The following is a 17,922-nucleotide window of genomic DNA, read 5'->3' on the forward strand; positions in this document are numbered from 1 at the left end:
AAATATTACCGCTCATACAAATTATTTAAAAGTCCTCCATTTTCACTATGAACAGGATGGGTACTTTGTAGGAGGCGCTTGGGTACACTCTGGCCGTTCAAAGTGGTTCACTCTTTCAAACAGCGTCATTTGCGAAACGTTAGCATCTAATGATATGTTAGGACACTTATACAAGGAGCTGACCAGCAAGATCTAGTCTCTCTGAAAAGCATAACTGGATATGAAAAACCCTCTCAAAACAATGCAAAGTTACCTTGAGAAACGGATCTTTTTCTATCTGTTTCCTACATAACCGAATTCAAGGTTAACGACCTGATTGGTGCTCTCAGTGTCAGAGTTCAAGAAACTTACAGCAACACAAAACAAGCACCTTTCCAATTAGCCTATTTCCCAATAAAAGAAGAAATGACCAACTACATGTGAACCCACAGCCCCTTCACTGAAACGAAACAGAGGTATTGGTTCTTTTTGTTTTTTAAAATTGTCAGCTCTCAGAGTAAAGAACATGTATGTCTGGCATAAACCCTCTACGGTATCAAACAGTAAGGGCTGTTAACGAATAACATGTAATAATGACAAGGGCTAGCTTCTCGTTTATAAATTTTCCCCTTTTGATCAAATCATCTATGGCCCTACAACACAGTATGATTTTATTCTGAATGTTGAACACAATAAAATATTAGTTAAGCAACTCCTCGCTTCACTTCAGGAACCCTAAGGCTTAAGGCAACTCTGCAGCAAAAATGTCAGTAACTGTACACAGTACACAGAGCCGCAGAGCGAAGGCCCTTCCTTGAGCCTCCATTTCTCTGGGCTAGGTCAAAAAGAGGAACGACAAATTTCAAAGGAACAGGCCCAGGACAACAAGAAGCCTTGTTTGCCAGAACTGAACACACTTACTTTGCCTTCAGTGTCTCCTCCTGGAAATTCCAGTGTGGGTCTTCCACGAGTTGCAATTCCCTCAATACCCTCCCAGGCTTGTAAGCTGCATTGATTATCATGCTAAGAACCTGTTGGGAAAACAGAACCACAAATGAACTTCAATTGCGCCCGTTCCTGCTGACACACGGATGCTCTGAGACCCACCCCGCTGACACGGGAAACATTTGCTGTGTGCCTCCACTAGGTGAAGGGCTGTGAAGAAGCCGGATAGAACGTTCTGCAGGCTCACCATCAACGGGACTGAAAGGGGGATGAGGTCCAATCCCTCTGCCTAGGAGAGCCTGAACTGTTGGCGATAGGGGATGGCAGACTCAACTAACATTTCTGGTTGCAGAAAAACTGAACCATTTCTTCCCAAGTGTGTGTGTTACAAGCCGCTGAGTCAGCTCCGACTCTCGGGGACCCTGTGAATGAATGACGTGCAGTGTCCTGTCCTCACAGCCCGGCTCAGCTCCTGCAGACCCTTGCCTACGGCTTCCTATGAGCCACTGGTTATTCTTCAACAGGATTTCTCTCCAGTAGGATCAACTACCGAGAATGTCATTTGATTCTCAAAAATAAATGTCAAGGGGCATCAGTAAGACGGAAACAACAAGTTCATGCCAACACTTGTGGATAGACTTCAGAAACCTGTAGGGAGGGTAACAAATTATGTGAAACTCACCTGTCTGTAGCACCTAACATCCGCTATCTTATTTCCCCAAACTGCCCCTCTCTCCCAACTCCCAAGTCCAAGAAAATAAGCATGTTGTCACTGCCTACTGCGACACTCCCAGAGGGACCAGGCACTTCCCTTCTAAAGCCTCCGCTGCATGCCCAAGCTCGGAGGGGATGACATGCCCCCCTTAACCTTGATGCACTTCTCGAATGAAAAGAACAAGAAATTTAGATCCCTAGGGGCCCTCACTTTTGCGTAAGTAAATCTTCATCAACAATGAACAATGAAAAGGTCTGGCAATGGCCATCCGCATAGAGGACTTAAGACTGTGATGATGCACCCCGAGACCTAGGGGGTTTAGTTCCGCGAAATGCCCATGTGTGGACACTCCACCATGGGCTAGACCCCAGGGGCACATGGACAGGAACAGGACACAGTGAGTGACAGTCACTCCTATGTCTCTGCCAGCCCCAAAGTGGAACAAGCCAGGCACTGAGCTCACATCGCATGTTTCAGGTCAAAACACATTGAAAGAATGATAAAAACACCCTATCGAGAGGGGACACCTGGCATCACCGCTGATGCACCCCCTAGTTTTTGGAGACCAGCACAGCATCAATGGAAAGAGAGAAGATGCAAAAATGTTGGAAGAATTTTCATGTTCCAGTCTTCATGTATCTGATGCGTTCCAGAACGTATCTGGCGTGGTTTGTATCCTGATTTAATTCTGAAAAAACAATAAAGCTTTCTCGTATTATAACTGAGGGTTTGACCTTAAGACAGTTTGTACTATGCAGTCAGCATGGCAACTGTCTTCTCTTTGCTTGAGTAGCTTTGCACTATGTTCCCAGGGCCTTGTGACTGCCCGTCAAGAGAATGTGGTTCTGCGAAGCCGCTGAAAGGCCAGAACAAGCACTTTTGGTGTGTTATGTTTTCTGTATTAGAATAATCATCTGATTTTATTGTTTATTGTCACTCCAATTTACAGAAACCGAGTTTAAAAATAAATCCAATTAAAACTGGCTAAGATAACGTGCACAGTGTTTATCAACAGGCAATAAAATTTCAACTGATTCTTTTCATTGTGTTTTTCGCTGAGAAAACCCTAGAGCAACATGTTATTTGCTGCATATCGAAATGCATTTTGTGACTGTGAAAAGAAAATTCCTTCCAGAGTTCAATTCCATCTGGGAACAAGCAATTAAATCGTAAAAAGCATCTGATATTGAATAATTTTCCCAGGCCTTTTCCCTGATGCTGCATCCCTCATCTCCAGATTCAACAAGCTCTCTATAAAAGTTTGGAATTGTGAGCTGATTTTTGTGTACATGACATCTGTGTATTATACTTAGCTCCATGACATTAGCTAAGGTGACAGCTGTTATTACTATCGGAGTTACACTGAATTACTATTCCTTGCAAAACATCATGCTCTTGATCAGAAAGGGGAGGGTGGACCCTACCCCCAGTTAACTAAGGGGATGTTAGCTCTGAACTCAATGAACACTATTCCCAAGGAAACAGTGTGTGGGTGGTTAGAGCAACTCCTGGAGGAAATTCACGCTGGACCAAAGCCTTCCTCGATTTCTTGGAGTTCATGAAATGTTCGTTGACAACATACTTCTACACAGAAGCCCCAAGTGTACTGTAGCAGAAAGGCTGCAATAACTGTTGTAGTTGGACAGAACCCCCTCCGTCCCTAAGCAGCTGAGTCCTCAGGCAAGGTGCTTGATTGAATTTCCTGTATAATTGGGACACTGCCATTTATCTGGTTCATAATGAAGGGGGGCACTGAAATGACTGCACAAACAAATCTTATTAAAAGAACCCTTATTTCCATGAATTCCCCCTGTATATTTACCTTCCTGCAAATACCATCTGGAAAAGCCCAGACCCCTTTTTCCTTTGCTTTATCACTTCTCCATAATTTATTGCCTTTTGTTAAAACGGTATGTAAAAATCTCAAGCCTAACAGCTTCTTTGGGTTTTCACTTTTTTTCTGTGAGGCCTGTGTGCATTAAAAATGAACTTTTTCTTCTATGAATGTGTTTTTTGTCAATTTAATTCGCAGGGCCCTGCCACTGAATCTAAGAGAGTAGAGGAAAAGATTTCCCTCCACTACAACAGGGATGTTATAAGAAATAAAGGAGGTAACATCTTGGTATACACAAAGTATTTAAGGGTGGCCCTCTTCTTAATATCACTGCAGTCCTCATCTACCCATAAAATAAACTCTCCTGTGCTTTCAGCTTCTCTATTCCCATTGGCCCATATTTGTTTCAGCCTTGCATCTTTGCAAAATAATTTTCCTCTGAAGCTCCTTCACATTCTTGCTACTGCTTCCTTTTCAGAACCGAACTTCTCATAAAAGTCGTCTATACTTCCAAATTCTTCATCTCCGATTCAATTCTCAATCCACCCAAATCTGGTTTCCTCTCCAACCACAACATAAAAATGCTTTGGGAAAGGCACCAATGACCTAATATCACCTCCAATGAGTAGGAGCAGCTCCCTGGACAGTGGAGGAAGCTGCCAGTCCTGCAACACCTCTTTGCTTTCATCAGGCGCAGTTTGCGCAGAAAACAATGAGTGGGTCAGGGTATTCGGAAGGGGGGCAGAACCAGAGGGAGGAAGAGACAAAAAGAAGAGAGTGCAGGTGCTGATAGCAGGGAAAGGAGCAAACACTGCAAAAGTGCTTGGTACACAGGAGCTGCTCAGTAAACGTCAGCTTCCTTCTCCTTCCCTTTCATGTACAGCAGGCAGCACTCAAAAGGTTATGTAAATCGATGGGATATTTTTTTCTGTTCACTTCATGGAATTGTTATTCCATGACTTCCTTTCATATTCACTCTCATGAAAACGTCTCCCCTAATTTCCAACCTCAACTATATCATACTCATATGATTCAAATTGTAAGTATGTTGAAAGTGGAGGGAACTACTTAATGTAGAAAAATTGTCAAAATTAGAAAATATTTAAGAATGTAAATATGGCTCCCAGTTTGGCTTTGGCGATTTCATGGGAAGAAGACACATTGCCCACTTTGAAGGTTTGTTATGTGTTGAACTCTAGTGACCGGGGGGGGGAGGTCTCTTTGGGACAGACTGTTACAGACAGACTAGCCCACAAGGGAGACAGGAAGGAGAACATTTTTTCCCTGGAGGGGTCAGAAAAGGCTGTGGATGAAAAGAAGCCCTCCCTCACATGTTCACTTTCCCAACAGACCTTCTTGCTTTGCAGTCTGTCCAAGGGCCACAGTTACAATAATTAGCTTTTTACAGAAACCAGGACCATCAAAGGTCCTCAGGAGCCTAAAAGATTTCTTCTTTTCAACTTCAGACTCAGATGTAGTGGAGCGAATTTTATGAATACCTATTTTTAAAGTAAAATGATAAAGAATTTTTCTTACTTAATCAGCACTTTCTCTATCAATAGGGTTTCGCTCATGAATGGAACCTTATGTGGAATATTGCAAGACGAATAAAATGAGAGACGATTCCGACTTCACTCCTGGCCTTGTCAATACAAAGAGAGGCCCAGTGAGTTGCAGAGCAGACAAGCAGACTTCTTAGTGCTGGAAGCTGATTTAAATGGAGACTGTTAATTAAACCTGTCTCCCTGGCTAAAGGAGTTCGGGGTTCAGAAGAACTGCAGCCACTGTGCTTCTTTTCCCAGCATTCTTCAAGCTTATGCTACATGCAGAGGTCTACACTGCACCAACCGTGAGTAAATGCCATCAAAAACTGGCAAGAGAGAAGGAAGATGTGATTGTAAGAGCGGAGAGGAACAAATCTTGCCTTCTTTTCAGCGCAAACATAACCTAACGCAGCCAGAGTAAAGCAGGAAATGAGCTTTGAAAAGAAAACAAGGCAAGTAACTTTTTCAAGTTATTTACCTCTCAAAAGTAGGTGTTTTCATGGTCTCCATTATATCTAATACACTCCCAAAATATTACCTAATGATAATCATTATATTCATCTTTCCTTTTGTTGTTACAAAAGCTTTAATAACAACAGTAATAACCGGCCTCTAACTTTATTTAAATTAACACAAGGCTGACCTCCCCTGGGCAACCCACATCCCTGGAGAGGAGGGGCACCTTCCAGTCTCGGGGAGAACGGTAGGCATCCCCGGTGCTTCCCTGGTAGGCAGGCCCCCTTCTCCCCAAAGGAGGCTATAACCTTCAAGAATTTTCCATCTCTCCCTGGAAGACTAGCAGGAGAATCCCACCATGCCCTGTATCTTCAATCACCTCAGTCATCAGAAACCCAACACTTCTAGAACATTCCTCGACCCAGAATCTGATTCCCATGTGGCTCTGTATTTTCCCCTAGACTGACCCAACCTCAAGTTCCTGTTGGCTCCCCAAACCCACGCATTGTGCCCTCTGAACTCATTAGTACACCATCAGCAAAATACCCACACACTGGACCTCTTTTTAGAATATTTTTTTTGACCTTGTAATCCTTTCGGCTACGGACTGAGTGTGTGATCACCCCATGCCCCTGTCACCCCGCCAGTTTACATGTGGAATCGCTAAGCTCCCATATGATGGAATTAGGAGGTGGGGCCGTCAGGGGATAACTGGGGTTAGGTAAGGTCCTGAGAGTAGGGCCCCCATGGTGGGATCAGTGCCCTGTGAGAAGAGACCAGACAGCTAGCTCTCCCTCTCGCTCCGCCATGTAAGGACACAGCTAGAAGGCAGTTGTCTGCAAACCAGGAAGTGGGCTTTCCCCAGAAGCCCCCAGGCTGGCACCCTTGATCTCAGACTTCCAGCCTCCAGAATTGCGAGGAATAAATACCTGCTATCGAGCCAAGCCATCTACGGTATCTTGTTATAACAGCCCCAGCTGAGGAAGAATCCTACACAACCATCCACACTCACCTCCTCCTCATTCTCTGCTTCCATCCTCTCTGGAACCCAATCCCACAGGGTTTCCATGTCCACAGCTGCCCCCAAACCGGTCTCATCAAGGTCACCTTGCCTGCATCACCTACGAACGGGCAATTCTCAGCTGTTCCTGTTCTACGTGCCATCAGTGCGTGCCACCATCCACCACTCCCTCCTCTGCAGACACCTTTTATCCTTACCACCGTGACTCCATCTCTCCTGGATGTCCTATGTCATTGCGTGCTTTACCTGGATCCTTCTGTGTCCCCTTCTCGCGCCCTCTGAACTCATTAGTACACCATCAGCAAAATACCCACACACTGGACCTCTTTTTAGAATATTTTTTTTGACCTTGTAATCCTTTCGGCTACGGACTGAGTGTGTGATCACCCCATGCCCCTGTCACCCCGCCAGTTTACATGTGGAATCGCGGAGCGAGAGGGAGAGCTAGCTGTCTGGTCTCTTCTCACAGGGCACTAATCCCACCATGGGGGCCCTACTCTCGGGACCTTACCTAACCCCAGTTATCCCCTGAAGGCCCCACCTCCTAATTCCATCATATGGGAGCTTAGCGATTCAAATGACAGCGAGCCTCGGGAATGTTCTATCTACGTTCGCTCCACAGTGCATCTGGCTATAAACACTACCCACACCCTAGCAAACAGGTACCAAACTTGTATCTTCATCCTAGACCTTCCCCCAAAACTCCACTCGTATGTCCATTTCCATTTAGAGATCTAATGGGAAACCTGAGCTGCCCAAGTCAGACCGATTTCACCAGCCCTACACGCTTCCCTTCTTGGCAGCTTCCCTCTTTTGTCGGCCGAGGCCAGCTTCCAGGCCTCTGTGATTTCTCCGTTCCTCTCTGGTCTGCATCCAGCTCACCAGGAAACACCCTGTATGCAAAACATATCTGTTTATGTGTTTTCTGTCCACTCCCACTAGAACACAAGTACCAAGAAATCAGGGACTTCATTTTATTTGCAGCTGTATTCACAATAACTAAAACTATACCTGGCAATAACAGGTGCTCAATAAATATGTATACATTTTTAGTATTTTGTTTAATGAATTTCAACAAGGGCACTGAAATTAGATAAAAATCATTTCGTACACTTAAAAATTAACGACAAATTTGCTTCATGAATTTATCTGCTGCCATACAATCTAGGTGACTGGAGGCCCAGGGATAGCATTCGCAACTGATTTCTCTGCTACAAAATCTCACCCTGTGGTATGATGAGAAAGTTCAGCAAAGCTACCTTAGGTTCCTTACAGGCAAGTGTAAAGCCTCCACAACAGGAAACGTTTGCATGTTTCCCTGCCAGCCATCCCAGCCAGTCTAGCACGAGACCGATTCCTGCATCACAGATCACGTGTGTTAGTTCACACACACCCAGGAGCCTGGTACACTGCTCTTAATGCATTTGTGTTCAGCAGAAATGTCAAACAGCAGCAACAAAAACATGACAGAGGCGTGTCCACATATGATTTTGTTGCCTGACTTAACCGGATGTCACACGATTTTTCTTCTGTCCGGTGTTACCTGAAAAACCGAAGTCCTTGGTGAGGTCATGTTTCCCGCTGCCTCAACACCACCTTCTCTCAAATTTACTGATAAACATTCAGCTACTTTGAGAAGAAAGGCTGTTCTCATTTGTGGTATGCCATCACTTCTACCAACTGTCAAGGCTGCTTCGGATCGCTTCCTTTCTGGGTTCCCACATAAAGGTCCTCTAGTTTTTCAGTAAAAGATATGACAAGTAGCCAAGAGCAAATGCTCACAGATGTATAATGAAGGAGAAATTCAAGCAAGCTATCGAGGAAATCCCCTAAGGTGGGAAATAAACACTGGAATCAAAATCAAGAGACTGGGGGAAATAGCTTGATGGGCTGACCATGTGGTGGAAATTCTAACTGCAAGCAACAACTGAAGCCAAATTCCAAACTGCGAGGTCCCACTGGAAACTTCTGAGACTGGGAAGGAGGGTCACATTCCCTCCCTGAGGTAGTGACCTCCTATCTGCACCCCTGCATCTCTGGCTCAGGACGTGGGGGGGAAGCCAGTGTGTTCCATGGTTCTCGGGCTCCGGGACAAACAGGGGTCCGGCCTTGTGGAACCACAGGCTTTCCTGGGAACCTCCTGCTCCAATCACCATTTCACACGTCGGCAGAGCAGAGGGGGGTCGGTGAGGGGCCCAGAACCCTCGGTGATGGCTTCACTGCACACTGGTTTTCTGCTGCAGACTCGATGTTCAGTATTTCAGCCCTCTGCTTTGATTCTTCGCCTGACTGGCCTCTATTCGCCATACTTCACGGAAGAATCCCAAAGTCTGAGATAATTACCAGATGCCTGCGTTAGGCAGACATCCTCCATTTCTAGTCCAAGTAGGAAAAAAGGGTTGTGACACTGGGTCCCGAGCCATATAGAGCACGCGAAGCCCAATGAAAGTGAGACTGGGAGGGAGACCAAGGGGGACATAGAGAGAAGGACTCTGTAAGTCATAGTTTTCTGCACTCTTTTTTACCATGAAAGCAACAAACAGCACTGGGTTCCAAATTTTAAAACCACCCACCTACTACTCGCACTGACCCCGGATAACACGGCCAGCGGTATTATTCTAACATGACCAGGCATAGGTTTCTGCTGGTGTCTTTGTACCCATGAGGGCCTGTTATAATGAGGTATACCTAGAGGGGACAAGACAAGACCCCCTCCTGTCAACTTACCGAGGGAGGGGCCACGTCTCTTATTCATCACGACCCCCAGCTTCTAGCACAGGACCCACCTGGCACATGGTTATGACCTACGAATGGCTCCGGACCCGAGGGAATGAGCAGATAGCTGACCTATGGTTCACTCACCGCTGCGCTCCCAGTGCTACGAGTACCAGAGGTGGCGGACACTCAGTCAGCAGCTCTGGATGTTGACTAACTGAACACCCGGGTGTCCCAAAGACCCTAGGAAGGTGGTGGATGGATGCAAACAAATACACATGGGCCCAAGTGGCCCCGTGTGGTGCCACATCACTACTTCTGCACTTTCTGAGGCCACCGAAGCTGACAGAGGGAGACAAAAATCTCATTCAATAGCGGGGAACACTCCAGTCTGCCCCATGGTTCCCACGCGCCCCGTGGCTCCCCACTTAGCTCCCCCAGACTCTGCATCATCAGACCCGAACTCATGGCTCTAATCATTTCTGGTCACTTTCTGCGAAGTTAAACTTATCGCAACCTATTATCTTAAAAACCGAGGAAGACTCAATTGGTCACGTCTAAACCTTTGCATCCCTTCACCAGGCTGCGATGAAGTGTCAGAGTGACAGTTAGATATGAGATACGGAGATACGTAGGCAGGTAGGATCGCTGAAAGGTAAACAGACGACACCTAGAGGCTGGATGGCTGGATAGGACGGCAGGTGGCGGGGGGGGGGGGGGGTGCAGGGACACGCATGTATCTGTATTTTACCCGTCAGGAACCGCATCCGTGCCCTGGTAGGGCAGAAGCTGCATCTAATCCCACCGATTTGATCTTATCAGTCTACTGCATTCTCTGCAGACTGAGCTCAATGTCAGGTTGCGCGCAGAGGTCTCAAGTCAGCGTCTCTGGCACTCTCAGCTAAGGAGGCAGAAAGTCACGCTGGAGGAAAGAATAAGCCGCAGAAGCTTATCGCTTCAGAAAGTTTCCTGAGTGTCCAGGATTCATGCTGCTTCCCGTTAAGCCTTCTTTTAAGCACCAGAAAGAAGAAAACTGGGAGTTGAACATCAGGTGCAACATTTCCACCTTTTCACAGACAGTGCACAGCTTGTCAACTTTCCTTCTGTGAATGTTCATCCTTCAGTGACCGGCACACACTACGAAAAAGCAGCAGGTAAACGCGGGTTGTTTCTGCTGCTGAGTCGGCACGTTCAGAACAACTGCCAGCCTCCCACATGGGACGGTGACGGGCAGTGTGAAAAAGGACTCCTAGAGGTTCCCGTGCCGGAAAGGACAGGTTTCTCTCTCTCTCTCTCTCTCTCTCTTTTTGTTAAAAACAGAAGTTACATACTGGTACACAACTTAAGCCAACTAACATTTAAGGAAACCCGTGGATGCTCCCCCGCCTCTGTGAGAAGCCACCTGGGACGTATCCTGACGTGCTGCCTTCACACCGCGGCCTTTGGTCTCAGTAGAATCAGAGACTGCACAGTTCTCCCAGAGCTGCTGTTTTCCCTCCTGCCGGTAGGACTTGGTCGGTCCCCTCCCATGTCATCGTGTGTCTATCGCGATGTGTCTAACACTCAGAAGCTGAGTGCTTCGCGGCAGGACACAACGACGTGAGCAAATATATTACTAGCTGTTCCACTAGCCCTTTTTCTTGTGCTCATCTAATGTCTCTTTCACATACGGACACAAGCACACACACCTGCCAATTGCACTGTGTATATAAAGCAAGCATCACAGACCTGCCGATTCATGAAACTGCCTACAAAGCATAAAGCAGAAATTTCCCGAACCCCTTTGTGACTGGCCAACAAGAATGATGCTACCAGTGTCAGAGGTGTGGGGGGCTGGTGATACCAAACCTCCTAAGTGTACTGAGGGCCCACACAGACCCACAGTCTCTCTATACATTTGGGAGGCCCAGGCATTACTGGGCAGCCTTGTGAGAGGAAGTGTGAGAGGGGACAGAAAAGGACAGTCCCGGTTGACAATGGCCGTACTGAGCATGCATGATTTACGATACACACCACCATTTCCTGTCTGTACTTACAGGTCCCACCTCCATGCGACAGCCAGGGGTCCCATGAAACGCCACAGCCCGAGGGGACGTCAACAGGCTCAACCTGCACCCCCGCTCAAGCGCTGCTGGTTCTGTTGCCTCATGTGGAATGCCTGGACTTGACCGGGCCATCCACTGGCTCTGGCTCCAGCTCCTTCAAGGTCACCTACCTCCCTCTGCGGCACCTTGCTGGGACAGAGGTCAGTCACAGCTCTCAGTCCCTCAAAACCCCATTCAAGCCTCACGCTTAGAACGCTCATTGCCCAGAAGGTGAGTAGAAACACGCATTAATCATCACTTTTGCCAGAAACTTCCCCGTCTGGGACACTGCCCTCAGAATGCAGGACCCTCTTCTCAGCCTGCACCGAGCCTCTCCGCAGGCTGGCATCTATTTCTAGCAGACCAGACAGAGGCAAAACACTATCACTTTACATTTTCCAAAGATAAAGAAACCTTTAACTGCTAACACCACCGATGGCCTGAAAAAGCAAACGCACTGTCTTTGCTCCAATTACCTCATTCTCTTGAAGCAAAATGAAATCTGAAACCACACGGAGGTCGGCTGCTGAAGGAAGAACATTAGCATAAATATTGGCTTGGCGGAACTTACATTTTTCTTGCACTCCCAGAACTGAAGTACTTGACTTTTTTTTTTTTTTTTCCCTTCCAGCCTCATGCATTTTCTGAACATCAGCAAAAAACTAGTTTTGTCATCAGAAAACTGCTCTGGCCTGGCGTTTTAAACCTGGCCGCTGGCACCTATTGGAGAATTGATCAGAGATAACTACTTCTGACTTTAAAAAACATCATGTAGTAAAGTAAAACAACCAGCCCCTAAAGAGAGGCAGGAGCTGGGGTCTTGTTTATTAACAGAGCTGGCAGGTGATGGAGGACCTCATTTTAATAACTGGGACACGCAGTGTGAAATGGTCTTGCAGGCAGCTTCTAAGAAACCTGTTTGTTCACTGTATTTTTATCAGCTTGCATGTACCATTCTGATCCCCTGCAACAAAAACGGGCACAAATATGGGCAGATAATATCATGGCAGCAAAAATGAACTCAGGCTGAAATCGCTGGTGGACTGAAGTCAATTCTCGGTCCGGGGGTCCGTGGGGGTCTTAATTATACCGCGACAGACACACTGACATGTAATCCTAGTTTGAGTTCTTCTTTCATAGAGTCTACCATCTGCAGGGCTCTCCAGTCTCTGCAATACATAGAGCTGGAGTTAACTAGTGGTCCTCCCACTTACCCGCATCGCTGCCACCTTGCAGAGGTGTCCCTCCCCCGCCATCTTTATTTAGCTACAAATTTCTCTTCCATGGAATCTACCTGCCATGCAGGCTGAGCCAGACCTGCACTTCTGGTGGTTTCAGGACAAAATGCCAAATGCATTAAGGTGAGCTACCTCCAACGAAAGCCGGTCCAAACCATAGTGACACGCCTGCCCAGGGCCCAGGAAAATGCCTACAGATGGAGCACTTGCCATGTCTGTCCGTCCTCTGTTGCCCTTATACTGAAAGTGCTGCAAGTGTTCCTTACGTTTTCCTTCCCTTCCTCCCAGGGTACCACGGAGGCTCCGGGCCTCCCATATGCTTTTCCCTCGACCTGGAGCAAGGGGCCTGCTTCACTTGGCCCACAGGCTGTGTGAGGCTTCCATGTGGTCTCACAGTACCCGAGACACCTGCAACTCTGTTCATCTTTCCAACCTGACTGGAAGCTCACTAAGGGCAGGAAACACCTTTCACACATTGTATATGTTAAATGCTCCCGAAAAAATCACAGTAGCCTGATCAGCTTCCCTCAGGTGTTCTTCTTAACTGTTACCTTGTTTTCTGTCTAAAACAGATCTTTTTCCTAGATATATAGAAGTCTTTAACTGCGAATACCGCTGATGGCCTGGAAAAGCAAACACGCTCTGGCTTGCTGCAATTATCTCACTCTCTTTCAGTGAAATGAAACTGGAAATCTTACAGAGGTCCTGTGTTGCGGAAACAGCATTAGCACAGTGTCACTTTGAGCACCCGTCAGCCAGAGCTTGGACTGTAAATCCGTCAGCATGCCAAAGGAGACCTTTCTCAAGCACGCCCCCTGCTACGCCGTCCTGCCTCACAGGGAAGCACAGGCAGGGAAAATTTCTCTCTTTTTTTCTTTTTTAGTGTAACATACCTTGGCACCTATGAATTAGCCCCAGCCTACAGACCTATCCAATCGTCCAGACATGGCCACCTCTCCTGGATACCGCCTGGAACTTCCACCTGTGCAGTCCTACCTTCCTGTGAAGGCTGTGCATTCGCGGTTCTGTTCACTTTGCCTAAGCCAGACCCAGTGTTGCTGCCATGTATTTGTCACTTCCGACCTGCGCTCCCAGAGCACTCTGCTCTTGTCCTTACTGCATATTTTCACCCTGCTGTACTTAGCTTAGCATCATATCATCTCCCTAACAGGAACATGAAACCCAACAGGCAGAGGGCAGATGGTGTTTTTGACCCAGTATTTCAAGCAGTGCCTGGCGCTTTCAAGTTGCCCAACAAACATTGATTCAGTGGAGAAGTGGATTGTCGTGCCCAAGAAATTCGAACACATTCATCATGGTACAGTAGCAACGAAGGGGATATATGTAGTGTCTCCTTTCTTAAGAGACAGCACTGATGTGGGGGAAAAGAGCAAGGAGAGTTCAAGACAGTTCAGAAACGGTCCCAACATTCCAATGTGTCATCCAACACTGTCGGGGGCTGAGCTATGAAAATGTAAGAGGGAAACCCCCATCGGTGGAGTTAGGTTTCACCTCCATCTGCAGGTCGTCTCCCAAAGGCAGGAAGAGAAATGGGAAGCAATACCATCAAAGTGATGGGTGGCCTGGGCTTCGCCTGGATGCAGCCAGGACTCAAACTTCCCGCAAGTGCTCGGAGCCCCAGGAAGCATTCATCATGTACCTCCCTACACGCAGGCGTTACTATGTACTGCAAAGGGAGGGAGACAAAGAGATGCCAAGACGTCACCCCAATCCAGCTGCGGAGTGTCCGCTCTTAATGGCCTCTAGCACCTCTGGAAGCCCTGTCTGGTATCCTTCCAGGCTTACTCACCTCCTCAGGGAAACCTCCACGCTCCATTCCTAAACCTCACTCCACACACAACCAATGCTTTCTCTCTCTTCCTGAAGCTCTTTATCCAAATCTAGTGCAATGTTTTGCCCTGTGTGTGCACCCCTCCCACTAGACTGTAGGCCTCTCATGGGCAGAAACACCATTTTCCATCTTTGTATGACCAGCTTCCAGCCCACAGGATTAATGAAAAGGAAGTGTTTGGTAAATGTAACCTGAATTGGTCCTAATTGCTATGATCTCCTTCAGAAATTGCACCCACACCTTAAGCATCCTGTGAGAATGAGCCAAACGCGACTGCGAACGCACTTTACCTCTTTGAGGACCAGCACACATTTGCCTGGTCCCACGGACTGAGGTAGCTCTGCGATTCTCCCCTTGTTTAGGTAAGGGCCTGAGAAACATCTGTGATTGATAAAAAGCTGAGGACAGCAGTATTTCCCATTGGCAGTACCTGTAAGGAAGAGTAACACAGCAGGTGCTTTAAGAACCAACAAAAAACTTGCTTAATACACTTAGTTGGCAAAACTACCCAGAGGCGTACTGTCTTAACATCAGAATGTTTTGTATCCCCAATAACATCTTAGAAATTCTGAGAACGTTTCCTACCGTATAAAAGAACTTTTCTGTCTATTATGCATGATTCAAAACACACACACAAATGCAAAAACTAAGACAATGATAACTAAGGTATCACTGTGCAGGGTAAGAATAAAAACCATCAGGTAGACAGCTAGGTGCCCCTGTGTGTCCTGCCCCAGAGACTCCTCCCTGAGGCAACCACAACCCCGCACTGCCATGGGTCATTCCCATGCAAATTGATAAACTCAACCACACACAGACATGCACATGAGTAACAAGCAATATATGTTTTTAAAGTATTCCATAAATGGTTTTCTGCAACATTTTGTTCAACATGACGTTTCTGAGATCCACCCAATTGGGAAATGATTATCCCGAACATTCATTCACTTTTCAATTCTGCGTATTACTCTACTGTGTGCATATATCACAACTGAGTTTTCCGTTCTCTTATTGATGAACATTAAGTTGTTTCCACTTTATCAATATTACCCATGGTGTCTTAATGAATACAACTACAAAAATCCACTCTGTTTATGAATAAGAGAGTCTCCCAAGTATATTTCAAGGGGTCTGCGTACCTCCCGTTTTACTAGACCTGGCCAAATTGTTCTCCCAGTGACGACCCAATTGATACTTGAATAAGCACTGTGTAGGAGATCCTAGTAGGGGTTCCTAGCGTCCACATCCAGGCCAACACTGGGCATTGGACAGCTTCTTCATTTTGCCAATCTAAAGGATGTGATATGCTCTTTACAGTGGCTTAAGTTCACATTTCCCTCATTATTCTTTCAACTTAGAAAGCGCACAGGGCAAGTTGTTGGTCTAGTCATGTCTCAAACTGTGGGGGAGGAGAAGGAGGCTAACGAAATGGTAAGATATCACTCCAAAGCTTCTTGATGCCTAAAAACATGGAATGTGGGTTCACTGTCAGCTAAGGGACTCATAGCTCTCCCACCATTGCTCTAAGCTAAGCTAAACTCACAGGGGTAGTTCTGTATAAAAACTAGTTAGTTATAATTAAGATGGGAATTTACTAGTCCAGGAAGGTTTGTTATCATAGGACTTCAATTAAGAACCACAGGTAAGGAGGAAGATATGTTATTTTTCTGGATATAAGACAAGAGGAGCAAAATAACAATCATAGACTCTGAAAGAGTAGCTGACACTCTTCTTTTAAAACCATTTTGAAGTCTGAATTCTTTACAACAGGCAAAAAAGTTAACTCCATAGCTGAAATGACATGGAAACTTTTTGGTAGGATTACTCTACCCAGGCTTTTAGAAAAAAACAATTTTAGTAAGTCCACTCATAAAACCGCTCTCTTCACGACAAAGATAACTTCAACTAATAGGATTTTTCCATGGCACATAGGTTTAATCCTGGAATTCAGAGGTTTCATTTTAGCTAGAAATTAGAATTCTTAATCAAATATATTCCTTAGTGTACAAACATGTCTGTAATCAGATTTGTGGTCGAAGGGCAATTCACATTTGTGTTTTCAAAAGTTTCTATAAGATGCAGGACTTTATACATTGCAAAAACATATATTATTCACTACCAGCTATTCAAACACAGAACATTTTAAGAAACAATTCAGAAGTCCGCAGGGACTTAAGCATTAACCATTAGTTTAAAAATGCAAGTGGAACTGGCATAAGATGTCAAAAAAGGAATGCCTAATAATGATATTTTCAATTGCTTTTTTTTCATATGATTTTCAATGATACACAGCCTCAACTGGGCTCATAATTTCCAAAGAGTACAATGGACCCCTTTTCTGCAAACCAAGAGGTTGTTTAGACCTACTGACCAAGAAACAGCAAAGAGGAGACATGGAGAATTTAGCTTAGAATTTTTTTTTTTAGAGTAGGTAGGTATCTGTTAATAAACAGCAATAGAAAAAAAAAGAATAGGCTTAAAGTTGAAATATTCTCATATTGACCTAAAAATATATGCATGTCTCCACTCATAGCAACAAACTGAAAACGGACAGAGAGCCTTAAATGGGCTCATTTACCTGTTGTGTCCAAGTGAGGGAATAAGCAAAGGTCATGAGGTATTTTGTCAGCAGGCATCGCGGATGGCAATCTGTTGATAAAGAAATAAAACTTTCATGGGTCACACACTTCAGAAGAAACCATGACATTCCAAAGTCATTTTATAACTTACAGCAGCCATTAGGGAAGTCTAAGCTAACATTCTAGTGAGATAGGATGTGTGCAACATCCTAGGCACAACATCAGTAAGAACACGTGACAAGATCATTTGGACACGTTGTTCCCAAATATTTGGAATAACCCTTAGGAATCTATGGAACAACTGACCCTCCGGCGACTGATCAATGAGGTTTCTTCTAAGTCACTCCTGGGCTGGTCTCTTGTTATAGACTTATATTTCAGACACGAAGAAACATCAACTTACACTGACTTCAATTAAAGTCAGACTTCTCTTCAATGTCTAATCAAAAACCACTTTCTGCTGACCTTTGATTTCTGGTGTCTGTGCTTGTGTGGCTCATGGTCACACTGAAAACAAGACCTTCAAAGAACACCTACGAAATGACGATTCTTAAAATGTAAAGTACACTTACTCAAGGACAGAAGTCTATGTTACATGGTTCAGTAAAAAGTTGCTGAATAAATATATGTGTGTATATATATATATAAATGTAGCCTTAGGTTAAAAAAGATGAATTGGATTTCACAGGGATACCCAGGTTGGCTAGGCAGAAATCATAGTTGAAATGCTATGCAAACTCAAACCAATACGAGACATACTAGTTGGGTTATCTAAGACATGGATTCCCAAAGTGGGGTCCCCCAAGTGGCAGATAAGTGTCATCTGGGAACTTGTTAGATATGCTCGGGCCCCACTGTGGACATCTCCAGTTAGAAGTTTTGAAGATGGGAACTGGCAATTTGTGTTTTAAAGAGCTGTCTAGGTGACTGATGCAGATGGGGTGAGACGCACAGACTGCA

At 45.5% G+C, this 17,922-nt stretch overlaps 1 protein-coding gene across 4 annotated transcripts in view; it reads right to left on the minus strand.

Annotated features, from left to right (window-relative positions):
• The window catches only part of SFMBT2 (Scm like with four mbt domains 2), a 198,284-nt gene that overhangs the window by 19,577 nt on the left and 160,785 nt on the right, over positions 1 to 17,922 (minus strand). For all 4 annotated transcript variants that reach the window (XM_033100786.1, XM_033100785.1, XM_033100787.1 and 1 more), the window contains exons 14-16: positions 16,962 to 17,032; positions 14,674 to 14,813; positions 901 to 1,010 (exon numbers count right to left, since the gene is read on the minus strand). In XM_033100786.1, the coding sequence (XP_032956677.1) occupies positions 901 to 1,010; positions 14,674 to 14,813; positions 16,962 to 17,032 (321 nt within the window). The remainder of the gene's footprint in view (positions 1 to 900; positions 1,011 to 14,673; positions 14,814 to 16,961; positions 17,033 to 17,922) is intronic.

This window comes from Rhinolophus ferrumequinum (genome assembly GCF_004115265.2).
Source record: "Rhinolophus ferrumequinum isolate MPI-CBG mRhiFer1 chromosome 5 unlocalized genomic scaffold, mRhiFer1_v1.p scaffold_110_arrow_ctg1, whole genome shotgun sequence".
Lineage (NCBI taxonomy): Eukaryota > Metazoa > Chordata > Mammalia > Chiroptera > Rhinolophidae > Rhinolophus > Rhinolophus ferrumequinum.